At 42.6% G+C, this 27,412-nt stretch overlaps 1 protein-coding gene across 3 annotated transcripts in view; it reads right to left on the reverse strand.

Moving 5' to 3' along the window:
• The window catches only part of ADCY8 (adenylate cyclase 8), a 230,417-nt gene that overhangs the window by 72,421 nt on the left and 130,584 nt on the right, over window positions 1–27,412 (reverse strand). For 2 of the 3 annotated variants that reach the window (XM_025265512.2, XM_025265513.2), the window contains exon 8: window positions 14,183–14,380. The exons of the other annotated variant lie outside the window; for it this stretch is intronic. In XM_025265512.2, the coding sequence (XP_025121297.1) occupies window positions 14,183–14,380 (198 nt within the window). The remainder of the gene's footprint in view (window positions 1–14,182; window positions 14,381–27,412) is intronic. 3 annotated transcript variants of the gene reach the window in all.

A 27,412-nucleotide genomic window follows, 5' to 3' on the forward strand; every position in this document is an offset into this window, starting at 1 on the left:
TTTTGCAAAGCTGTTCCATTTTACTGTATTTTGTTATGCTAGAATTTAATAATAACTTCTATTTTTTCATGTTTGAACTCCAGTGCTTAGCACAGGTCACAGAAAGGAAGAAACTTATAAGATTTGTGAAGATGATACCAATTAAATATAAAATATTGGTTTCATAATGGAGTGCATTGTTACTTTGGAAATACAAAGGAGACAAAACTGTGGAAAGAACATCCCTAATTGGCTTAGAATGAGAGGGTGCTGAGACTGAGTGGTGATTCATTTCACTTCCTCTTGACTTGTGAAGATCTGAACGCTCTGGTTCACAGCTATATTAAGTTACACGTATTCTCCTTCCTACCATAGTTAGACTCTTTATCCTTTCTCCTCTCTGTCCTCACTTGGCCCCACTTACTCTTTTATGACTTAGTGGTGAGCATGGCGTAATTTAGAGCTAGACTACCAGGGTTTGAATCCCAGCTTCACCACTTAAGAGCAACGTAACCTTGGACAAATTTACCAAGTTTTCCCTATCACAGTTTCCTCACTCAGAAAAAGGGGACAATAATAAAAGCTATCTTGTGTGGGCTGCCGGGAGGATGAAATGAGTTGATATATGTAAAGTGCTTAGAGTCATGCATGTAGCACATGGTAACCTTATATAATTATTTACTATAATCAATGAATTATGCATATTTTATTGCTATACAGTAAGTCCCCTACATACAAATGAGTTCCTTTCCAAGAGCACCTAAGTCCAGTTTGTTCATAAGTCCAACAAAGTTAACCTAGGTAACTAACATGATTGGCTATATAGTATTATACTGTAATAAGCTTAGTACTTTTCACAAAAATAGCATGTAAAAAACAAACACACATAAAATAAAGAATTTTCAGTCTTCAGTACCTTGAAAAGTACAACAGCTGGCATACAGGGGCTGGCACTGAGTGAACAGACAAGAAGAGTTACTGACTGGAGGACAGAGAGGAGGTGGGACATGGTGGAGCTGAAGGGTCATCAGGAGTAGGAGACAGAGGGCAAGCTGCAAGTTCACTCCCACCTGACACTGAAGAACACACATTTGCATCTTTGAAAGTTCTCAACATAAAGGCTCCTATGTAGGGGACTTACTGCATTTGTTACATTTTCCAACAAGTGTTGCTTTCTAGAATGCTGTCGTCCATTTTTCTGTACAAAATTGTACCTTGTACTCAGTAGGGTGCCCCAAAATGTTGCTGACTGATGGGTTCATCATGTTAGAAAGGATTCTTCTAAGGGGAATTACAATCTCCTATGTGATCTTTTGTCTTAGAAAAAGACTTTTGTCTTTATGCCTTCCTTTGCCTCCTATAACATCTTTCGCCAAAGGGGTAGTTCTCCCTTCTCCGGGGACCTTTGGAAAAGGTGTCCTATAATTCACTGAGTCCTTGATCTATAAGAGGACTTGGCCATTGCATACGTTAAAAATGAAGAACTTGAGAATCAGACGTGGGAAAGAACTAGTCAAAGTCAATCAGGTGGTTGGTGGCAAAGTTCTGACAACAAGCCACATCTCCTGGCTCCTAGTGGAGTTTTTGCTCCACTACACCACTGTCTTTGGACGGGAAATGTCCTGAAGACAGTAACTGAGCTAACTGTAGATGGGATTAATACCCATTAAAAAGGCCATAATACTTGGAACAAATTACAAATGCTTCCTTTGAGAGCTTAGATTAGAATTTTGATTATAGGTACCCCTTTATATCCAGTTGTTCCATACCAGCAGATTCAACCAACCGCAAATCAAAAATATTTGCGAAAAAAAAAATTCCAGAAAGTTCCCCAAAGCAAAACTTGAATTTGCTACTCACTGGCAATTATTTACATAGTATTTACACTGTATCTGCAACTATTAACATAGCATTTGAATTTTAAGTGAATTAGAGATGATTTGAAGTCTGTGAGAGGATGTGTGTAGATTATGTGCAAATACTACATCATTGTATGATCTTGGTATCTATGGTCCTGAAACCAATGCCCTGCAGTAGAAAGGGACAACTGTACTATTATTTTTCAATGTGCAGGGATTTGGTTGACTCAGGAAAGGGTCAGTTCAGAAAAGGGCCAAAATCTAGGATAACAAATTGAATAATAATAAGTAGGCAATATGCTAAGTACTTATTGTAGATGATCTCATTTAATTATCATGACAACACTTTTAAGAAGATTGTATTTATCATATCCCTATTTTGCAGATAATGAAACTGAAAATTATTGAGTAACACAAGCAGGACCTCACAGATTGTAAAGAGGGAATCCAGACTGCTTGACCCCAAAGTTCAAGGCCTAAAGAAAGTGAAGTCACTTAGTCATGTCCGACTGTTTGTGACCCCATTGATTGTAGCCCACCAGGCTCCTCCTTCCATGGAATTTCCTAGTTAAGAGTACTGAAGTGGGTTGTCATTTCCTTCTCCAGGGGATCTCCCCGACCCAGGGACCGGATCCAGGTCTCCCACATTGTGGGCAGATGCTTTACTGTCTGAGCCACCAGGGAATCCCATATTGTGTCAGGGGAGTGTGCAATTTCCTCGGTTCTGTTTCATCACAACAAAAATTTGAAGCGATGGACCAGCATTACAGCCCTCGGACAGACTATGTCACAGCTCTCGGACAGACTATGTCACAGCTCTCGGACAGATCAGTGTTACAGCTCCGTGTTACAGCTCAGTTTTATTTAGAAAATAAAGAAAAATACATCCATGAGGCATGAGGGCATGATGACCCAAAAGACATGAAGAGAAGAGAGAGAGAGTGAGAGAGGCAGAGAGAGAGAGAGACAGAAAGACTGAGAGAGACCGAGAGGGAGACAGAGCAAGAGAGAGACCCCCGGCCATTTGGCTCTTCTTACTATACGTTTTTTCTCTCCCCGGGCTTGCCCTATGTGAATTGGGCTAGCCAGGAGTGCTGTTTGTTCTACCTGAGGTCCTCACTCCAGTCCTCGGATCATCCTTTGTTTTATTTTCGGGGGCTTTTCCCTTCCTTGTCTTTTAGCCACCTTTCCTGGGTTCCCTTTTCCTATTCTAACTACCTAACATTTATCTGCTGAGACTTTGCTGTTTTTAAGATAAAATCATCTTCACAAGGTGAATGATCATATTTCAGTGATGTGGTTTACAATACAAAGAAAGAAAATGTATTAAAAATTTGAGTCTATGTAGAGGAGATCCAATCAGTCCATTCTAGAGGAGATCAGCCCTGGGTGTTCTTTGGAAGGAATGATGCTGAAGCTGAAACTCCAGTACTTTGGCCACCTTATACGAAGAGTTGACTCATTGGAAAAGACTCTGATGCTGGGAGGGATTGGGGGCAGGAGGAGAAGGGGACAACAGAGGATGAGATGGCATCACCAACTTGATGGATGTGAGTTTGAGTGAACTCTGGGAGATGGTGAAGGGCAGGGAGGCCTGGCATGCTGCGATTCATGGGGTCGCAAAGTGTTGGACACGACTGAGCGACTGAACTGAACTGAACTGAAATCTTTATTAGAATGAAAGTGAATCATAATCTGGGCAAAAAATGGACCTTAAAACACTTCATTAATCAGTCTAATACATTGGCACTGCTGCATTTTCATGATTGATTTATGGATTCTCATCACAAAGCAAAGCAAAATAAAGAACCCTTTTCCTAAGGCCTAAATGGGTGAATGAATAACAGGGAAGAAAATAAAAGATACAGTGGATTTTATTAAATGCAACAGAATAAGAGGGACCACTACCTTCAAATAATTTTAAAAATTGTTTTAAAAATGAAAATTTCCTACTTGATTTGATTAGGTTGGAACTTGGGTTCCCTTCCAAGGAAGTAGAGCAGGAAAAATTTGTGTTCCATTTTGTTTATTGTCTGTGGATGCTGGCCCTGCATTCTCTTGAAAGACATATTCATAAATGAACTCAGAGCCATCAGGACCTATGATTTCCTAGATCTTTCATAAGGAAGCTTGGAACTGAAGTGTGATCACACAAGGAAAAGCCCTTTCTATATTCTTCATCTACAGAGATGTGACTAGGGAAGTTAGCTTGCCGAGGTGATGGACAGAGTTTCTAGTTTTTTATGTTTCTTTGCCTGAGACAGGCCTGGAAAATCATCCTAGGTGGGTCAGAGGGATATCACCCTACTCTGCTAGATTCTCTAATTTGTTGCTGTTCAGTTGCTAAGTTTTGTTTGACTCTTTGTGACCCCATGGACTGCAGGACACCAGGCTTCCCTGTCCTCTACTATCTCCTGGAGTTTGCTCAAACTCATATCCACTGAGTTGGTGACACCATCCAACCATCTCATTCTCTGTTGTCCCCTTCTCCTTTTCCTCCTGCCCCACATCTTGCCCAGAATTAGAGTCTTTTCCAATGAGTTGACTCTCCGTATCAGGTGACCAAAGTATTGGAGCTTCAGATTCAGCATCAATCCTTCCAGTGAATACTCAAGAGTTGATTTTCTTTAGGATTGACTGGTTTGATCTCTTTGCTGTTGAAGGGACTCTCAAGAGTCTTCTCCAGCACCACAGTTCAGAAGCATCAATTCTTCGGCATTCAGCCTTCTTTATGGCCCAACTCTCTCATCTGTACATGACTATTGGAAAAACCATAGCTTTGAATATACAAACCACTTTCACATCTGAAAAGTGATGTCTCTGCTTTTAATGTGCCATTGAGGTTTGTCATAGCTTTTATTCCAAGGAGAAATTTTGACTATGAGCCAAAAGGTACTTACTAAATTCTTAACTCTCTACAAGATGTAGAGGACATTTCAAACCAAAGCAATAATCTAGTTAACTGTCCAAAATACGATGAGTTTTGTCTTTTTTTCTTTTTCATGTATTTATTTGGATTAAAAAATTTTATAGGTGGAGTGGGGATTTTATTTGTCACCTTGATCCAACTTTGATGAATGCTGATTTCACTTGGCAAAACCTCAGAAATGAGCCATTAACTCCTACTGGAACATTTCCAGTGATGAAGAAATCAGCCTCTCAGTTGACAGCCCATTCCATCTTTGGATAAATCTAATTTGAAGAAAGATAGTTTTCTAGCACATCTCTCACTAATATAAATTAATATGTTAAGAATCTCAACTGAGACAATCTACTCATTTTGTACGACTGAACTAAAGAATGTAACCTCCATTCTATTGTTGAATCCATGCGTTGTGAAACCTGGCACTGATTAGAGCACTCTTAAATTAGATCATTTGGGTGGAAGACATACGTATAGTAAAAACCAGGAAACTAATTTTCAGTCCTTTCATATTTTGAAATAGACTCTATTTCGTATCTTGGTGTCTAACCAAATCATTACCAGGAACATTTCTATGAGGGACAGGTGTATCTGAGGAATGTCTCACTGGTATACTTCTTCCGAAGAGACTTGACCTTCAAACACAGGTGGTCTCCTCATCTTTAACAAAGTCACAAGGAATCTTGCTAATGCATATTTAAGATGGACAGCTTCAAAAGTGTGAGACAGAGAGGATCCCACCCCAGGAATGACAGAAGATCCTTAATGATAACATAGTATTGTGAATCTATCTTGACAATGACCATGTATTATGGTCTTCCTTGGTGGCTCATCTGGTAAAGAATCCGCCTGCAATGCAGGAGACCTGGGTTCGATTCCTGGGTTGGGAATATCTGGGTTTGATCCCTGGGTTGGGAAGATCCCCTGGAGAAGGGAATGGCTACCCCCTCCAGTATTCTAGACTGGAGAATTCCATGAACTTTATAGTCCATGGCATCACAAAGAGTCAGACACGACTGAGCGGTTAAGCACACAATGTATTATGGTCTTCCTGGGGAGGGAGATGGATTGCCATATGAGAATTCCAAGTCAAACTTTTACAAAGCTTACAACCCACCATTCTCCCAGCTCACCCTTCTCCAAATCTCCCATTTTGGGGAGGAAAGACTCTTCCTTTCTTGAGGACCCAGTCGCCTAAGACATGGTGAGGGGGTGAGAATGATAACTGTTTTTGACTTTTTGCCCAGAAGCCCATAGTTTTAGATGATGCTTATATCCACACATAAAACAGCAGATTACTTTTAAAGACTGAGATGATAACCTTTAGGTTGAAATCATCATAATTGTATCATTCTACATTAGATTATTACAGATGAAATTGGTACTCCTGACTCTGAAAATGTGGCACTGGAGTTAGCTAATTGATCTGATGAAAAAGACACAAGCGACACAGCCCTTGATCTCATTTGACCTCCTAGAGGGTGTAGAAATAGCAGTAATTTTACAAGATAATGTCAAGAATGTAAAGGATTCTCACTTAGCTATTGTTTGAATAGGAATGATTTCCCCCCAAGTCTCTTTGAAATCTGTCCCTCTTACCTGAAAAAGGTGGTCTAAATATTCTTATTATTCTGAACCTTATTAGAGCAATAAAACTCAAGAATAACCTGAGGCTACAAAGGAATAATTCCTTCAAAAACCAGAGACCACTTGGTTCAGTGTTCCATGTATCTGCCCTCTGCATCTAAATAAGAAATAGTGTGCTTCAACACATTCTGAACATTTCCCAAAATAGACAAAAGCATTTTTTTCTCATTACTTAATCCCAGAACCCAACATCTTAACAAATTTTTCATTCATTTACCTAGCCTCCTCTGCTTTGCTGAAACTCCTCCTTATTTTAGTTCACTCATTATCACTCCAATAGGAGTTTACAGAAAGAAGAAATATTTCAAAGTTTGTGACACACTTTTCCTCAAATCTCTTAAGCCTTCAGTTAGCTTTGATTTTCTTTATAAAGGATAGAGAAAACTGAGTGAAATTCTCAACAGATATAAGAACCAATTGTACTCAGGCAAAGGATTATATAAAGGTTTCTTTGTGTGACAAATCCTTGTTTTTATGTGGTTACTGAACATAATAAAAGTAATATTAAATGAATGTTTTGAAATATTCAGCACAGAACTTAGTTCATAGCAAGTACTATCTATGGGCTTCGGGTGTGTACTCACTTAGTATATATATCTTACAAGGTTATGAATTTATGAAAGTCGTGACCCTAGTACCCTGAGATATAAGACACATTAAGATTGCTCCTTACACCACTGTTTTTAATGAAGTAGTTTCTCTAAAGAAGCTATAGAAGTGTAAGATTTATTTTAAGTGAGGATGCAGCCTCACCCAGAATTGGATTGGCATAGAATTCACCAGAAGGAAAGAGAAAAAATAACTATTGCATTTACTCAGACATCTATTATATGTGTATTACATCATCTGATTTTTACAACATTCCAATGAAGGGCAGGTGGTATGATCACCATCATCTCACTGAGATCAAACACCTTTTCCTCCATCACCTAGCCAGTATCTAGCAGGAATTGGGTTCAAGTCATGTCTACTCAGTAAACAAGCTTATGTTCTTTCCTCTGTCTTTTAACAAAGACCAAACACTTGTGAGCTTCCCTGTTAGCTCAGATGGTAAAGAGTCTGCATGCAATGTGGGAGACCTGGGTTTGATCCTGGGTTGGGAAGATTCCCTGGAGAAGGAAACAGCAACCCACTCCAATATTCTTGCCTGGAGAATCCGCATGGACAAAGGAGCCTGGTGGGCTACAGCCCGTGGGGTTGCAAAGAGTCGGACATGACTGAGCAACTTTCACTCACTCAAAAACTTGTGAAATAAATGAAGCTTTTGCATGTGCACAGGGGTGTCTATCTATCAACTTGTTATTATCCAATAATGATCTGTAAGTTAATGAAGTTTCCACTGCACCTACATCTATTTTCAAAGTGGGATTTGAACCAATGTCTATTTGACCCCCTAGCCTGAGGCCTTGGAAGACATTCCTTTTGGAGACATTCCTTCTAGCTTATCTGAGACCATGTGGACCTTGTTTATGGACCCAAGACCTTCTGACGTGATCTGATCTCTGAGGCATGAAGCAAGTGACTCAGCAAGCCCAAGTTTCAAAGTACAGCCAAGAATGGAGAAATGTGACCGGCAACTCAGGACAACAGAATCCCAGAAGGGTTTTCTCAAAATGTAGGTCCCTGATGGGCAGGCGCTTACATTTTAAACAAAACCTTCAAGTTTGAAAACTATTAGCCTAGGACAAAGGCTTTTTATTGCTTAAATTTGTAAGGGTGATAAAGGAGGCCTTGATTTCTCAAAAAAAAATTTCAGAATTTAACAGGAATACACTGGCATTGAAAGAAGGAAGGAAATCTAATTGCCATCAATATGGTTTGATTTTTAACAGCACACTAAACATCAAAACATAAATTTTCAATCAATTTTGAAGTGTGCACTAAACATATCTTAATCTTTATTCAAAATAAAGAAGTTGCCTCATTCTGAGGTGGTCCTGATGTTTTGTAACATCAAGTTGAGTGAAGTCATTCCAGTTAACTATTTCCATGTGATTTAAGCAGTCTTTCTTTGGCCTGGAAACCAAAGTAATTGTAGTTAATTGCCTTCCTCATCTAAGTTTCACTCAGAGCCTTGTCCCAGAAGAGAAATAAGGGGTAGAGGCTGAGAAATATCACCTTTCCACAAGTGTTCTGGGATTAAGATCCTCAAATATAAAGAACACTCACAAATCAATAAGACAGAAATGAGCATCACAATAAAAGAAGACAATTAAGATGAACATTCAAGTCACATAATTAAGACAAATGTGAAGATCACAAAAGAATATAAAGACCAAAACATAAAACACATATACAGAAAGACATTCAAACTCAATAATAATTTTTTTAAATATGGCAGGAAGATGCTCCTTGTATCTTATCAAGTCGGCAATTTTTAGAAAGTATAGGCACAATTTTTGAGGGTTATTTCAGAATGCACATTGAGTATTTTAAAATGTATATTATCTTATACCCATTTTTATGATTTTATCCCAAGAAAATAATTAAACATGGATGTATGATTTAACTCTGATCCTGGTAATGGCAATGCAATTTATGATTTGTAATAGTTAAAAACTGAGGGAACAAAAGCAAACGTAGCTAAAATATGCACTGGAATAGTACGCTATTACAAAAAATATTTTGTAACTAAACATTTATTACTGTGGGGAGAAGTTCAAGTGAAGAATGCTTAACACTGTCTTACAAGGCATGATGTATAAATGGCCCTGTTTTAATAGAAGCATTGCACAGGTAAGTGTAAAGAATCACACTCATGGAGACTAGCATGACACATGACAAAATATTAACACTGGGCATTGTGGGTTGAGATCACAAGAGATGTCATTTTCTTCATTTCGCCTCATATGCTTGGTATAAGCTTTTGCTAGGGCAAATGCATTACCTTTTTTAGGAAAAAAATTCATATATAATAGAAGAAAAAACCAATATGATTGACAGTATGTGACAAACGCCGTGATTCCTACATGTCTTTATCACAGTTCTAATTTTTTTTCGCCCCTGAGATCTGTAAGCTCCCTTTAGGAAATTTTAGCTGGAAAATAAAGACGGGCAGAGAATTCTTTAGTGGAGGGGACCTTAGATGACTGGATAAGGGCTCTACCCCTATTCTGGAGTCTTCCCGGAAATCTCATGTGGTTGCAGGGATGTTGAGAATCACTACTTCTAACCCGGCCAAGATCTAAGCCTGGGGTCACATGACTTGTCACCCATGTGATTTTTGAGTGACTGGAATTGCTATTTATAATTACATCGAGAAAACGGACGTAAACTGGGCAAACCAGGACATGTGTTCATCAAGACCTTCGGGAATTCACAGCCTCAAAGCATTGGCTGCTGAAAGCTACCAGGAGCTGCCAAACTATCTCATTTCACAGATGAGAAAACCTGAGGACAGAGAAGGAAAGTGTGCTGTTTAAACTTGGTTAAGACACAGGAGTCATGAGCATACTTTCTGAAGCTTAACTTAGAAGATTTCTCTGTGTGGACATCCTGTGAACCACAATGAGATGACATGGCAGGGAGTAAGCAGAACATTACAATCCTCTCTCCTGAAACTCTACAGTCAAGAGTCAGACCAAAAGCAACCCATGTCTTTTGGCTCTTAGGATTCACAACATATAGCCTGAGGCTAGTTGCAGGGGTGAGGCAATCTCCTCAATGATTCTCCTTATTAACCCGAGTCTTCAGTACTCTTGCCTGGAAAATCCCAGGGACGGAGGAGCCTGGTAGACTGCAGTCCATGGGTCACCAAGAGTTGGACACAACTGAGTGACTTCACTTTCACTTTTCACTTTCATGCATTGGAGAAGGAAATGGCAACCCACTCCAGTTTTCTTGCCTGGAGAATCCCAGGGACGGGGAGCCTGGTGGGCCACCGTCTATATGGGGTCGCACAGAGTCGGACACGACTGAAGCGACTTAGCAGCAGCAGCAGCAGTCAGTCACCCAATAAGTATTTATGCAACACTGGGAGGCGGGTAAAAGTCCCACTTCACATAAAGCTTGGAACAGATGCTAATTTTTACAAGCTAATGTAACCAAGAAGTGTCTGGATGACATTTCAAAGCGTTTTTTCACGTTCTCCAATTCACTAATAAAGGTGGAAAGGAGAACAGTTTCCCTTATTCAAATAACCATATATTGTTCAAACAGAACGAAGCCTTTTCTTCCTACAGAATTTCCAAGGTAAAAATCATTGTTTCCATTCCCAGTTTTTCTCTCAGAAAATATACTTTTATGGTCCAAACTTGCTCCCAAAGAGCAGGGTAGGGCAGTGGGAAGAGAAAAGACTTTGGAGTCACAAACACAGTAAATATTTCAACAAATCTAAGATGCACAATTTTTACCCCACCTTTTAACACTGAAATCAGAAAGTTATCTTACTGTCAGTGGAGACTTAAAATCTTGAATTCTTCCAGGGAGGTTTGTGATTGCTGTTACTGGTCACTAGGGGGCAATACGAACCCAGTGACGTGAAAGTCTCTCGGTGGTGTCCGACTCTTCGCCACCCCTTGGACTATACAGTCCATGAATTCTCCAGGCCAGAATACTGGAGTGGGTAGTCTTTCCCTTCTCCAGGGGATCTTCCCAACCCAGGGATTGAACCCAGGTCTCCCGCATGGCAGGCAGATTCTTTATCAGCTAAGCCACTAAGGAAGCCCCAAAATACTGGAGTGGGTAGCCTATCCCTTCTCCAGCAGATCTTCCTGACCCAGGAATCGAACCCAGGAATCCTGCATTGCAGGCAGAGACCACTTTAAATTCTCTGCCTGAGTTTTTTTAAAGATCACATTCAGAGTGTGAACTCAGGTGGCAAAACCATGTGCATTCCATTTTGGAGTTCAATTTCTTGGAGAGGATTTTTGTTTGTTTGTTTTTTCATCTAACCAATACCCAGGGAGAGGCATGTGAATTTCCTTGTTTACTCTGTCTATTGGGTGGTTTTTCTTAGTGCTGCACAGAAACCAAACACCTCACAGTCTATGGTACCTTAGAGTCGATGAAATATGGCAACCAAATTCTGAGATCTATAACTTCTACTTAACCTCTAAGAGGTTCAGTTTTCTCTTACAAAAGTAAGTGAGATAGTAATGTTTCCCTGGGGATGCAATAGGCCAGTATACTGAAACGCTGGCCACAGAGTAGATGGACACTGATGCTATGCTCTAACTCTGGAGTCCTGTGAATTTGAAGCCTCTGCTTTTATTTTGGTAAGGCTTCTGGGACCCTTTCTTATCTGACCTCTCTCCCAAATCCCTGCCCTGAGCCTTCCACTTCATCCAAAGTTCAAAGAGAAGAGAATGAAGATGGCACAGGATTGCCTTCTCCAGACAAGGGCCTGGGGGAGCAGATCCTCAGGGCTCCTGGGAGGGGCAGTGTCCTGACCAGACCAGGGCACTGGCTTTGGGGTCACAGTGAGCTCAGATTGCAGTCCCTATACTGACAGTTTGAGTTTGGGTGGGCTACCGAATCATTTCTCCATGCCCCATTTCACCAAGTATAAAAGGAGGCTCTTTATAACAATCCACTGGGTTGGCCAAAAAGTTTGTTTGGGTTTTTCTGTAACATCTTATGAAAAACCTGAATGAACTCTGGCCAACTCAATATTTCTTACTGTCACTGTTAGTCAGTTTGTGCTCATAGCTTAGAAATTGTTGTTGTGTAGTCGCTAAGTCCTGTTTGACTCTTGGTGACTGTAGCCTGCCAGGCCCCTCTGTCCATGGGATTTGCCAGCAAGACTACTGGAGTGGACTGCCATTTCCTTCTCTAGGGGATCTTCCTGACCCTGGAATCGAACCCGCGTCTCCTGCTTGGCAGGCAGATTCTTAACCACTGATCCACCAGGAAAGCACATAACTTAGAATGGTACCTGTTGTTGTTCAGTTGCTAGTCGTGTTTGACCCCATGAACTGCACTTCTTGTGTTTGTGACTCCATGAACTGTAAGCTGCCAGGCTCTTCTGTCCATGGGATTTCCCAGGCAGGAATACTGGAGCAGGTTGCCATTTTCTTCTCCAGGGTGAAATAACCACTGGTTACTACTTTTGATATATCCTCTGCTCAGCAGTAGTGTTGCCCCCGGAGAGGGTCTCTGAGCAGGAGTCAACGAGGACTGTCTCTGTGACACGAGGGGAGTGAGCACTATCCTGTGTGCCTCGATTGCCCGCCCCTGGGAGCCCATGTGATGCAGAGCACATGCTAGATGGTGTAAGACTGGACTACCAGTGACCTAATCCCCACGTGTCTGTTCAGGAGCAGATGCTGTCCCTTGCTTTTCCTAGAAGAACCTCCCTGGTCACAGAAAGCAACCTCTGATACATAGTGCCTCCTCTACATCCAATACCCCTCCAACACCAGTGCCTGCAGGTCAGCACCAGACACTATTGAATAAAATACATTAGAAATGATCTCTAGTCTGCAGGGGTCAGGTCATCAGTGAAGCAAGTACATCTTTAGAAAGAATGAATAAAAGAGTTTTTGCACAGCTCTGGATACAGCCTAATTGAGAAGATTCTTTGTAAGACCACCCTGCCTTTCCTAGCTCCTTCAATGGAGAAGCCAGGATAGAAAATGCCTTTAATTATATTACTAACAAGAAAAATCCACGTGCAATGGTGGGGGTGGGGGTGGGGTGGGTTGTTGAATAGGCAAAGTGTTTCTTTTCCTTTTGTTTTGTTAGTACATAGACACAATACATTCAAACTGTGAATCGCAGGTGAAGATCTTAATTTTGGAGTTTGCAACTTTCAGATAGTTATCAAAGAGACTCACTGGGAATAATGCATATGCTTGGAAGTGTGAATTCTCCAAACACAGCAAAGTAGACTCTCCCAGGCAGCTGAGCAAACTTGCAAAAAATTGCTCATTGGAGCTTTGCAGAGTATCGAATCAAACTCCTGAAATTTGCTTGCAAATCCCCTGCTGTTCTTGCCGGAGGCTCCTGCAGATGCTAAGCACCTCCTGTGCTCAGCCAAGGAAGGTCTGTCAGCTTCCATCAGTGCAAACGAGCAGCCTAGTTACCCAGGGACACCACCCGCTCATGGTTTGGTGCTGGGGGGAGGGGAGAAGGGGCGTGAAACTAAGTCATCATCAATACGGTAATGGTGGCCACTTCTGAGCAGTTCATTTCATCAAGGCGTTGCCTGGAGCATTTCATCCTAAATTATCAGGGAGGTGTGTCCATCAGCCTCATTGTACAGAGAGGATCTCCTGCTCAGAGACTCCTTCACTTACTGAAGGTCACACAGCAAGGAAGTGGCAGAGGTGGAACTGGAACCCAATTCTGAATCCACTACCATGTACTATGCGTACATCGGGGGAACTCTGAGCAGCCGACAACTGGGAGAATGGGAGAACAGGTGTCTACATCTAACCAAGACAGTGTTTATCACTAATACTTGCATTAGGTTATTGGGTGCCCTCATATAGTAGGTTACAAGGGTAGCAGATTCACCTAAAATCAAAGGCAAGTGGGTGCTAACGTCACTTGGGTTAATAATGTCAAAGTGGAAGGAACTCCTTTATTCTTTCCATCATCTTTTCCATAAAGAGCAAACTTGATGCTCTCTTTATCTAACCAGCATCTCCTTTCATGGCCTTCAGTCTACTCATGATTTTCAAAGAGAAAAAAGAAAAGACAGTACCAAACCAAACAAACACACAACAAACACACCAACCAAAACCGTAGCCCCTGGGCTCTCTCTCTAGTCCCGTGAACATTTACAACAATTTATTTCAGAAAAAGAGCCACTGTGGAGACCCAGCTCTACCTTGTGCTCCAGGCTGGAGTCTTTAAACATCAGTGAGAATGGCTTGATATGCTCTCTTCTCAATTTATCACCACTCCGCAAGTCGATGGTATGTTCTATTCTCTTGTTAATTTCCTCAGGCCCAGACTGGACATGCAAAGCTTGTGCAAGATGGTTTGGAAGTAGATTTATTGAATTTCTTGTTAGGGCAGCCAGAGTCTAGGGGGAAAGCACATGCAAACACAATAAACCTGCTAGTCCCCTTTGGATTAAAAAGAAAGGCAATGTGTTCAGATTAGGTTGCATCGCAAACAGTAATAGCATTCCATGCAGTTGTATTCAGTGAAACCTACAGAAGTTGATAAGTTAGCATTTGGTTCCCAGAAACACAACCTGGAAAAACAGTATATCAAGGGGGACATTTCCCTCTCCTCTGTGTAGGTGCACTGAATTCCTTCGGTTCAGGTATAGGGAGAGCTGTCGGTTTGCAAATGTTAACCAAGAGCCTTCTCTAACCAGGCACATCCCTGGTTTGAGAGAAAGAAAACCAATACAAATAACAGAAGGGAAAACGGAGCTGAAAAGCCCACAGAAATGATCCTCTCCAACCAAGTAGCTTCCACATTTTCATGTGGTCTTTCCTTGAATGGTGGTGGAGAGACTTGGGGACGAATGGCTTGCAAATTTTTTTTTTTTAGCATTTCTCATGGACAGTCAAATGAGCCAGAATCTGCTACTTAAGCTTGATGGAGATTGTTAGACCTTGTACACTTGACGAATGTTTTTCCCCATAGACTGTTATATATCTATATTTTCGTATAGATATATGTGTTTGATTTCCTTTAGGCAAAAATGCAAGCAGTTGCAGCCTTTCACCGTTTCACAGGATTAAACAGCAGGAGGTGGGGAAAGGCACAACCACCATGGTTGATCACTGGGTGTGGCCACATGGACGCAGAAATAACACTGGCTTAGGAAGACCCAGCAGATTTGGCAGAGGGGACTCTGTCTCCTGGCATCTTAGCCGCAGGTGACAAGATCAACCAGTAGGATCCAGCCAAATGCAACACCCACTCGCAGCTCCAATTTCAACTTCTTTGACCCAAAACATGAGAGTTGGAGCTCGAGGACGGCAAGGCTCATCTCCTCCCCGAAAAGATCTCTTGAGAAGACGTGAAGGATGCAGTACCTCTGTAGAGGGGAAGAGAAAGCTCTGCCTCCGTACACACTCACTGCATCTTCTTTTCTCTGCCAGCCTCTCATCTTGGCCAATGTTAGACCATAGGCTAGACTGAGACAAGATGATGCAGTCATGAAATAACAGCCTGTGAGAGCTGATAGAACACCTTGGAGGCCCTCCTGCCTGAGTCCTTCATATACCCATGTTGTGGTTGTTGTTCAGTCGCTTAGTCGTGTCTGACTCTTTGTGACCCCATGAACTACAGCACGCCAGGCTCCCCTGTCCTTCACTATGTTCTGGAGTTGGCTCAAACTCATGTCCATTGAGTCGGTGATGCCATTCAACCAATCTCATCCTCTATCACCTCCTTCTCTTGCCCTCAATCTTTCTCAGCGTCAGGGTTTTTTCCAATGAGTTGGCTCTTTGCATCAGGTGACCAAAGTACTGGAGCTTCATGAGCCTCAAAGAATTATACTCATGAGCCATCAGCTTCTCTGCAGCCAGGTCAGACTCTCTGACTCTGGAGCCAGAGTTGGGGGCTTTGATCTCATGGAGCCCACTAGCCCATTCCATGAGGATTCCTCCTATGACACTGTTGGACTCTTCCTTTTAATCTTCATGGAGATACTCAACATAACCTAAATTCATAGTCTCTAAAGAATTCTACAGCAGGGCTTTATCACTGGTAGAATTTACTGAAAACCTTTTCTCCAGCCACACGACAGAAGATGGGAGTCACAGGTGCCAACACGAGCAAGTACAGTATATGCTCTGAGGATTCTGAAGGTAATTTGAGCACTGAGTGCCAAGGAGGCAACCACAGAGAAAGAACAAATGTCAGGTGGAGGTACGGCAGGATGAGCGGGGAGAAGGAGCGGATCCAAGAGAAGGAAGCAGGTACCAGTGTTTTAGAAAACCGAAGAGCAGGGTTCATACCCGGGCAGAGGGTTTGAGCTCTGGGGTTAAATGTTTTTAGAACAGCATCTCAGAAGGTGAAGGAGACTGGAGCCTACCCTCTGTGGATCTCCTATTGGCTTCTTGGGCAGAAATTCTCTCCACTGTTTGGAAATGTCAGAATTCAGTCTTCTATCTCAGGGAGGAGGCATGAAAGACACTCTGCTGCTCATGGCAGACCCAAAACACAAACTGAGGTGTGCCCAGTACCATTGGGAACATAATTTTCCAAACTCCATTCCAGGTCTATGAATTTGGGCAAATTGTTTAAACCCTGTGGGACTTCCCTAGCAGCTCAGCAGCATTTAAGATGGTTAAGGCTTCACGCTCAGCTACAGAGGACATGGGTTCAATCTCTGGTTGGAGAGCTAAGATCCTGCATGCTTTGATGTGTGGGAAAAAAAAATGATCGAAGCCCAGATGAAAACCAGAGTTCCTTCTGAACTCAAATTTCTGAACATAGGGTCTTGCTGAGAGTCTCGGGATTTTGTAAACTTCATTTGGATGGGGTAGGAGAATATATACCCTCTCAAACTCATCATTTGGTTTATGACCAGAAGACTGTTCTTTCGGAATCATGTTTATCTGTGTACATACTAACAATGTACTTTTTTCTTTTTAAAATAGGGGTCCTATGGCTTCATGAGAAGAGTTGACTCATTGGAAAAGACTGATGCTGGGAGGGATTGGGGGCAGGAGGAGAAGGGGACAACAGAGGATGAGATGGCTGGATGGCATCACTGACTCGATGGACGTGAGTCTGGGTGAAACTCCGGGAGTTGGTGATGGACAGGGAGGCCTGGTGTGCTGCGATTCATGGGGTCGCAAAGAGCTGGACACGACTGAGCGACTGATCTGATCTGATGGCTTCATGGATAGTCATACATTTGGTATTTCTTAATCAGTTTGTGCCAGCAAATAACAAATTACTCCCAATGAGATCTCAGACTGAAAGTGTACTCTAGAAACATCCAGTTTTGTTGAGTCAAAAACACTTTAGCTCTTATGGATCACATATTCCAGTCTTCACACACCCTCTGCAGTATGCGTGTAGATGCTGTAAATCAGCCTGCACAGTCTCCATTCTGGAATTTGAGGAAATCATCCCTCTCTTTCATCACAAGATTCTCTTAATTAACTCTTTCCCCAAAATCTTGTTTTAAGGAACACAGGAATGAAGGAATGCTTCTTTACAAAATGGTTTGTGGACCAATCAATTTAGGAAATGTGGATCCACTGTTTGTTTACTGCCATCCATTCTCACTACTCTTCTCCAGAGAAAGGGTTTTGTCTCTTTTGCGAATCTCTTTGTCTGGAGTGTGTATGCCAGAACCTGGTACTAAAGTAAGCACTCAGTACTGGTGTGTTGAATGAAAAAATTCTTACATCCTCCTATTGGAGTCTCACAGTACACATTACTGAAATAAAAGTACTGATAAGTTCTGCAGAAATCAGGCTTTTAAATTCTGTATTTTCCGAACTTTTATAATCATGAAACAGTTTTTGCTCAGATCTCCTCTACATGGTTCGTGGAGGACCACTTTGGAAATAAGACTCTAAAGTTCTTCCCTGGTTTTGTTTGCAACTCTTACTTAGTGGATCTGTTTCTGATCTCTGAATAGAATCTATTTACTCGCCTCCACTTTTCTTCCACAGGCTAACGGAGTCAGCTTTCCCAATCACTTCACAGGTGACACGGTTTCCACACAGGGCACGACAATGCTCTCTACTTTGTCCATACCTTGAGTATACTACTGCACAGAATCAGACTGAATGCAAACGACATCAGACTCTGTGTTGGAGCCTAGGCAACTAACACAGTATGACCTGGTAAACAATTACTCCGTCTATTACATTTTACGCACTTGAATGTGTGGCAGCTAGGTAGAATGTCCTACTGCTTCTTTAAAACCCAATTCAGACATCATCTTCTGCAATAAGCCTATTATGAGTCTGCATGTATTCTTAGCACAGCAGTTACTGTGATGTATTGTTACCGCCTCATTGTGGGTTTGCCTGTTCCTCTAGGCTCTGATCTGGAGGGCCAGGCATTGTGTTTTACCCGTAACTAAACCTTCAGCATCTGGCATATTTGATAAATTCTTAATAAGCACTTTTGGAATGAATGAATGCATGCATGAATGAAAAGTTGAATGGCTGTGTCAGACTATTCTTAGGGCACTGTTTTCAATCTCTTGCTACCAAAAGTCTGGTGATGCTTTTCCTGTCTTCCCCCAAACGGACTCCAAATTTAGACTTTGTTTACCAAATTGCATTTATTAAATAAGTAGTTTGTTTTCCTACTATTCAATTAAATGCCTAGTTTTTGATCAGCCTGGGATAACAGGCATTGCCACAACAGCTTAAGAGAATTCCAGCCAAGAGCAAGAACCTTGAAAGGCAGCTTTATGATGCTTCTCAGCATGGGGTTTTATTCAGGTGTTTGGAATCCAGAACATGAGGTCACAGATGGGAAAGCACTAACCTACAGTCCTTCTTGGGACCAAAGCCTGGATAAACATCAGCTTGAGTGTTTCCCATGAACCAGAATAAAGCAAAGGTTAAAGTCATCAGTGAAAGGGTGTCATCTTTTAGCCCGGCTGGAGACGGAGTCTTGAGATTAAGTGACAGGTAGCTGTGACTGAAATCCTGTACTGTAGGCCAGCTTGCTATTGATTGGGAAAGACCCAGAGAAGATGCCCAGCCCAGCAGGCTCAGAGTCTCACAGGGACCTCTGCCTCTTATGCAGAGATGGCTTATCCTCTCCCCAGACTCTGGCTGTTTCCAGCCTCAGGCTGGAGGCTGCACTCCGAAGCAGGTATGCCCAGTAGCTTCCTCAGCTGCTCCAGAGCTTCCTCCCATCACCCCTATGGCAGCACCTCCCTGAGCCTCACCTGGAGGCCTCTATGGCTCCACTTCAGACTTGTGGCCTGCAGGGTTTGGATTGCGGAAACGGCAGAAATTGTACGTTTTAGTCCCTAACCCATTTTCTGTGTCCTGCAACTCTAGGCCAATGCGAGAAGAAATCGCCAGGAACAAACACTAAGCCTGAATAAGGGCTCCCAGGTGTACACATTAGAGCTCTTTTTTATTCTGTGCTATGCTCAGTCGTGCCCTACTCTTTGTGACCGCATGGACTGTAGCCTTCCAGGTTCCTCTGTCCATGGGAGTTCCCAGGCAAGAATGTTGGAGCAGGTTGCCATTTCCTTATCAGGAGATCTTCCTGACCCAGGGATCAAAACCAAGTCTCCTGTATCTCCTGCATTGGCAGGCAGATTCTTTTCCACTGAGCCACCAGGAAAGCTCAATTTTTCCTTCTACTGTTTATTAAGCACCCCCAACCAGCCCCCAACTTCTCCTTTTTTTTAGTTATTTTTGTGTTCTTTTTATGAAAGCTCACTTGGGAAAGCTTTGAGGTGATCTAGTCCAAAATTATTTGCTCCAGGAAGAATGCTTGTTGCATTTGAAAGTAGAACAATTATTGTTTTTTCCCCTCAAATCCAGGGATGGGGAGCAGAGATTTCTTTGGGTATGCACATCATGTTTTTCTTGTAAGAAGGTTCTAGTGAAGTGAGTGAAGTTGCTCAGTTGTGTCCGACTCTTTGCGACCCCATGGACTGTGGCCTACCAGGCTCCTCTGTCCATGGGATTCTTCAGGCAAGAGTACTGGAGTGGGTTGCCATTCTAGGCAGTATTTATTTGGGAAACACTGAGCTGGGGGTCCCAGGGAAAATATCCACATGGGGCTTTCCAGAACCTGCCATGTAACAATTTTTCCTTTTGAGAAAAATAGAGGTGCTAGTGAATTAGACCATTCTTTATAAGCAAGGGGTGTTAGCCAAGATTGCCACAATTTTCCCTGTCTGTACTGAGAAAAAAATGAAATGTCACATTCAAATGATATACCTGATGCTTTTTCTAAAATTAGGGATATTGCTTACTTTCTCTCTCTTTAAGATATTTATACCATCATCACCTATCTCCCAAACAAATCAAAAGAATGTTTAATGAGATCTTACTGTGGGAGGAGGTTTACAGAATACAACTACAGGAAGAGCTGAAGGGATTTTCATAATAGGCTCATAGCTTCTGCACCAGGAAACGAAATAACAAGCATCAGAATGTCCGCTCTGTTGGCTGAAATAATAGTCCGGACATTTCTAGCCAGCCTGCTCCAGGATTCCAGCACCCCTCTGTAGCCTGGTTCCCCATTCTCAATTGTCAGCAAACAATGTCAGTCTGGGGCCTGGGCTATTTGAGCCTTCACTGCTTCCCACTTTGGAGCAGAATCGGAAGTGTGCAAATATTGGCTGGATGCTGCATTGGATAGGGAATAAAAAATATATAAGCTCCTTTGTCACTTTGTGGTCTGAAATTTCAAACTGTTTACGATTAAGAGAACAAAACAATAACCAGGAAGGTATCCCAAATTCTGGCAGATTCCACAATAAACATTTACTAATTTGCTGCTGATTTGAACCCCACAAACTCACTCTTGAACTTTTGACTAACATCGATAAGGCAGATCATCAAAACAGTGTACTTATTTGGGGGTTTAGGTCCCAGGTGTGCTAGGTTCTTTTCCCAGGGTCCTTTGTGTGACATTTAATGCCTCATTCTTTGCTTCAGTTCATCCTAATAGTGGCTCCTGGCTTTGGACACAGACATGCTGGTTGGTTGCCTTTGGACTGCGTGCGTGCTACATTGCTTCAGTCCTGTCCTACTCTGTGCGACCTCGTGGACTGTAGCCTGCTAGGCTCCTCTGTCCATGGGATTCTCCAGGAAAGAATACTGGAGTGGGTTGCCATGCCCTCCTCCAAGAGATCTTCCCGACACAGGGATCGAAACCGTGCCTCTTGCGTCTCCTGCATTGGCAGGAGGGTTCTTTACCACTAGTGCCACCTAGGAAGCCCCTCCATTTAGCTGCTGCTGCTGCTAAGTCACTTCAGTCGTGTCCGACTCTGTGCAGTCCCAGAGACAGCAGCCCACCAGGCTCCCCCGTCCCTGGGATTCTCCAGGCAAGAACACTGGAGTGGGTTGCCATTTCCTTCTCCAATGCATGGAAGTGAAAAGTGCAAGTGAAGTCGCTCAGTCGTGTCCGACTCCTAACGACCCCATGGACTGCAGCCTACCAGGCTCCTCCGTGCATGGGATTTGCCCTTTAGCTGAGGGGTGGGCAAATGGTCATTTGTGGCTGAATTTTTGGGCTGACCACAATTCCAGGTAATTGGGCAGAGCTCCCGAAACAAGGTTACCCGGAGCCCACAGAGGGAAGCTCCAGCATTCAAGATTTTGTCCTGGAGCTCTGATCCAAGGACCTCAGAGCCAGATTAACCCAGGACAAGTGGTGCCTGACACTGATTCTGTCCGGCCAGGAGCTTGTCTGGCTCTGTTTGACTCATCTGCTAACTAATTCGGGATCCCTTAAATCTGATTTCATCCTCTGAATTTCTCAGAAAGATGCTAATCTCACTTTGGGAACAGGATTGTACTCTTGTCATTACACACTTGAGCCATTTTTAATCAAAAATAGTTGCTAAACTGCTGCAGAATTGGCTGAAGCAGAACTTGGCACGCCCATTTAGATGTGGCCACTTTGAAGTTAGATGATTTGGGGGCAAGCTGCCAGGTGAATTATTAGCTTTTAAAATATCACATCCACAGTAACGGGTGGAAGAGATGTGCAAACCCCGGCTTGGACCTCATCTCAGGACTGGGTGGAGTGGGTGAGCGGGATGGTGAGGACTTAGGGAGGGAGGCAGGATTTCCATCTGGATATGGCTCATGAGCTGGGGCGAGAGAAACCAACACACTGATGGCTTGTTTATCGAGCCACAGGGTAGGCGTGAATCAAAGTAGTCACAGCACTGAAATGACTGGGCCAAAATGTAATTGACTGTGGCTGGAGAGGTGGCCACCAGCCCACTGGCCAAGTGACCCTTTGTTCTGGCAACAGATTGGGTTGGCGATCAGATAATTTCAGCTCAGGTAATGAATAAACGAACATCTATCAGGACCGAAGTTATTCAGATTTCTTGTGAACATCAGTGATGTAGGTTTTTCAGAAATGTTAATGCCATGGGAAAAATTAGTGTGTGTGTGTTATATCTATGTCTTTGTTTACTTAACAGAAATTTGCAGAAATTTTAAATATAAGAATTACCTAACTTTTTATCTTTTTTAAAAGGTTCTGAAGTAACTCTTTTCATTGAGGAATATGACCTAAGTATTACATCAAGTTGTTCAGTCTGTCTGATTCTTTGAGACCCCATGGACTGCAGCATGCCAGGCTCCCCTGTCCTTCACTATTTCCCAGAATTTGTTCAGATTCATGTCCACTGAGTTGGTGATGCTATCTAACCATTACATTCTATCAAGAGTTGCTGATAAATTGCTCATATTTGGTGCTATAAGTCTATGGGCCTTATTATACAATTTGCTGATTAAGTTTAATGACTGATACTTTCCTGGATTCAGCTTCCAAGGATCTCACATTACTGACCTGCAAGAATCCAGCCTCTAAACTTTTCAACAGAGATGGGGTGACAGGCTGGGGCCTGGGCCCCTCGGCTGCACTGCTGCAAAGCTTGCACCTGAACTCACCTCTCCATGAACTGCCAAACAGGGAGAAACTGGAAGGGACTAAAAATAACTGTGTGCATGTGCAGTTGGGGCAAATTCTGATCAAAAGATACAAAAAGACCAAAAAAGCCCAACTGCCACTTCTGAAGAGCCAGGAGCAAAAACAGGGAGTTGGTAGCAAAAGCAGGGTACTGTGCATGCCCCCTGCACACAACACCACCTAAAGGGTGGACAAATGACCCAAGCCACCCTTCTGGCCAGACCCCTGGATACATCCCTACCCTCATCCCATATAAGGAACAAGCTTGCCCCCACTTTGGGAAATGAGCAAGCAAGGGAACCTGCTACTTGTTCTCGCCCCCTCCTGCTACAGCCAGGGCCCCAGTAAAGCCTTGCCTGAATTTCGTGTCTGGCCTTTGATCAATCTCTATATAGAGGAGGCCAAGAACCCTGGAGGGTAACAATAGCAGGACAAAACTGGGAAAAGAAGAGGCTGCTCCCTGGCTTCTACATCCTCTTATCCTAACTCTTCTACCACACACTTTATTAGATTGATCTAATTAATTTAGCTCTTCTTGGCTATCATTATTCCTAATGTTTGTTTCTGAGTTTATCATTTAAGAACAGTCCTGGGTCTAAGTACTCTCAAGATATGGACACCTGAGTGGGTGCTACCGTGTATGATGTATATGGAGCTCTTCTCATCTCAAGCTGTGAAAAGATCCTTTAAGGGGCTAAAAGTGATACAAAAGTCATGGAGTGGGAAAGACACAATGGAATCTAGTGGTTCATAACCTGGAATTCACAGTAGTAGTTTGAAGATCCTTGAGACATGACGGCCATTCAAAAAATTCCATCAATACCCAAGGAATTAGGACTATAACTCCTTGTAGACTCCAGGTGAAGTGAAAATAAGTACATACACAAATAGTTGAGATGAAGCTGGCCAGGCAAACAGAAATATCCAGGGTCTGTGCTCTCTGGGCTGGAACTGAATCATCTTATGGTGATTCGTTTCCTTGTGAAGAGCAGCAGCAATGGTGGATCATGACACATGCGAAACTCACTTTAAAGAGAGGGAGTACAAACTCACTCACATCAAATGCAATTTTCTTTGGAAAGAAAAACTCTGCTATATATAAATTGCACTGGGTCAGAACAATGAAAGATATTCATGGAGAAGGGAAAATCTTGACATAACTCAATGAAGAACTTTTACAATGACACATTTCAGCGCAGCAAAACTGGTACCAAGATGAATAAAACTTAAATCCACTGCTACTTTTTCCAAATTGAGGAAATAAGTAAAAAAGCAAACAAACAGATTTTTGCTTTTTATTCCTACCTACCTTCACACATTTCAAATATCATACAATTATCTTCACATATTTAAAATACTATTGGGACTTCCCTGGCAGTCCATTGGTGAAGATCCCTGGTCGGGAAATTAGATTCCACATGCTTCTCCGCATGATCAAAAATACAAATTAAAAATTAACTACCACTGCGTTCACTGGGTCCAGTTCCTCAGATGTTTAGGGTTCCTGAAACAACTAGTCAGTCCCTGGTGAAAGAAGACTCCAATGAGTTTAGCAAAGTTTCAGCCAGCTACTGGCCATGGGGGAGCCACAGGCTACGCCTTGTGCCAACTTATACGCTCCTTTCCAGAGCTGCAATTCCATACGAGCCACAAATTCATCTCTCCCTTTATCTTTTCCACCTTAGTCTATCTCTAGAACTTCAGAGAAAGTGGGGATGTTGCGTCAAAGTTAATGGATCAAAATGCCTACCTAATCCACTCAGTGCTCTCTGGATGGCTTCAAATCCATTTGCCTTTCTGAAGAGAGTGAAAAACCAGATCCCTCTAATTCCTGGCTGAACTCAGCTGCTATCTTCAGAGTTGGGACTAAGAGCAGCCTGGGGAGTTTTGTTGTCAGTACAAGCCACGTTACCGGAAGAGTACAGATGGACTTCAGGGAAATGTCCAGAACCCATCATGGTGTCTATCCCCAAAGCCTACAGATGTCCCATCCAATGAACATCAAAGCTTAATCTGATGTTAAAAGTGGTTCAAAAGAAATTACCTATGGAGGAAAATTTGCCTGTGGCTTCCTCTATACCAAGCCTGAACACAGACAATTAGATACTCAGCAGCTTGTCAAAGAAGCAGCTGACTCGGAAAACACAGCTTCCTCTTCAAGGCCACTGCCCCATATTTCGGGCATTTTTAGGGGTAGAAACTTCAGGTCAGGGTTCTCAGAGGGGAAGGAGAAGCATGCGCTTTAGTCCTCAGGAACCGAAACCCAGGCTGAGATGATGGGCCCTGTCTTTTCTCTCCTCCTGGGTTCTTGTTCCCTCATCCTTTGCTTCACTCCTGCTTGTCTGTAGATTTCAACTTAACCTCCCCTCCTTGGGAAGGTCTTCACTGACTACCTGGGATCACTATTTAGTTCTGCTAGAATGAGAACAATGTCCACTGAGCCTGATGACCTGCTAGTAATACCACTGGACTGTGAGCTCCCAGGCAGCTTGGACCTCTTTCAGCATCTTCCTGTCCTCAGCACCCAGTACAAAGCTTGGCAAATCGTAGTTCATTAAGTAGTTGAATAATCAATGGCTGCATGAATGAGGAAACAAACGGACTTCTGGGGGGATTGACTTGCCCAAGTCAAATGCTAAAGTAAAATGAGCTTGAATTAAGAGTGTTCTTTGTCTCCTGGCCTTTCATATGCAAAAAGGGGCCTGCCATTTAGTTTGCATACCACCTTTAGAGAGAAACAGAAGAAATCAAACCCTAGTGATCAGTATTTCTTGACAGGAGAATACAATGGTCGTGTTGATTATTTTGCTTGAATGATCATTTTGCCTGAAAAATAGCAAAGTGTGATGATGTTTATCATGAAGTTTGGTTCCCCCCCCCGTTTAATCAAAATGCAATTATACAGAACACTGAGAGAAAGGGCAGACTTCATCCCCTAGTTAGATGAAATTTCATCTCAATAATTTTTTTTTTTTTTTTTTGCTTTAACTCTTGCTTCTGATTTGGTATTAAAATTTTAAAACAGTTCATTAGATCACAGTTATGCTAAACTGTTATACCAGGAAAACTAAACAAGGGGTATTCCCATTACTTCCCATCATTGCAAATAATTCCCAGTGAATTATTTGTTCTCTGGGCTTTGGGTGGCAAGATTCCGAAGTGTAGGTAACTCACCAGTATAGCCACAGACTTCCACCATGTGTCTGAGGCTGAAAAACTGAAGGGCAATGTTGGAGCTGAGAGAAAAGTCATGGGACCATCTGGTCCAGTGCTGCCTTTGCACAGATGAGAACCCTGAGGCCTGGAAGGGAGACGTGGTGGCCCAAGGCCTTGCAATAGTATGCGGAGAATCAGGGCCAGGACTCCATTCTCTTTGAGTTTCTGTTCCAGCCCTTCCCACTATCATAGGGGCAAATTTGAGGTCCTGCAGAAATTTGCCCCAAGATTAGGAGACACACAGGGCTAACTTGCTCATTATGAGAAAACGGGCCCTCAACATCAAGTCCACATGGCTTTGATCAGCAAGGCAATCAGATGAGAGTTGTTTTTTTTTTTTTTCAATGGCTACAGAAAACAGGATCTAAGAGAAGTCCCAGCTGAGACTGATAAAAACATAATAACATAAATATGCTCTTATATCCTGCTTTCAACCGTGGCTAGCCTCACTCCCTACACATTTCTGGGGTCAAGATTCTCTAGGCTAAGTACAACTAAATCAAATGGTTCCTTTTTTGTTTTATTATTGCATAGACATGAGAGATTTTCCTGCTTAACCCTTTCCATGCCAACAATGATCGCATCAGGACTCTCAGGGAGTGAGATGTTAGGGGTATTGCTAACACTACCTGGAGGAAAAGCTGGCCCTTTTCTGGAGTTTTCACAGAAAATTTCTAAATACGCCTGCCGAGAAAGTGAGTCGTCTTCAGAGGGTGAAGACACACACACGTGTGCACACACACACACACACACACACACACACACACGACCTTTTAAGGTTGACTGACCAGGAAACGAGGTAGACGGTAGAAACCTGGTATCCATCTTCAGGACACAGAGAGGAGGCAATGCAGCCTGATTCAAAGCATGAAGGTTTCAGAATCAGACATGACCGGGTTCTGGTTTTAGTTCTGTTGTTCACTCACTATATGCCCTTCAGGGAATGAACTTATCTCTCACATCACAATTTTGTCACTTGTAAAGCAGGCACATCAAACTGACCCAGTAAGACTGATGTGAGAATGAAACGCAAAGACTTTGAGCAACACTCCCCACGTGGTACCTGGCCCCAGGCTCTCTACTTCTATGAGTGTCAGTGACGCCATGGATGTTTATCTATGTTCCTGGTAAGGAAATGCATTTAATTTCTGTCTTGTTGTGTGGAGCACAAGCATACCTTATTTTAGTGCACTTCATTTTATTGCACTTTGCAGATATTGTGGTTTTTACAAACTGAAGGTTTGTGGAACCCTGCCTCAGGCAAGTCTATGGCTGCCAT

Source organism: Bubalus bubalis, chromosome 15, assembly GCF_019923935.1.
Source record: "Bubalus bubalis isolate 160015118507 breed Murrah chromosome 15, NDDB_SH_1, whole genome shotgun sequence".
In the NCBI taxonomy this organism is placed as follows: Eukaryota; Metazoa; Chordata; class Mammalia; order Artiodactyla; family Bovidae; genus Bubalus; species Bubalus bubalis.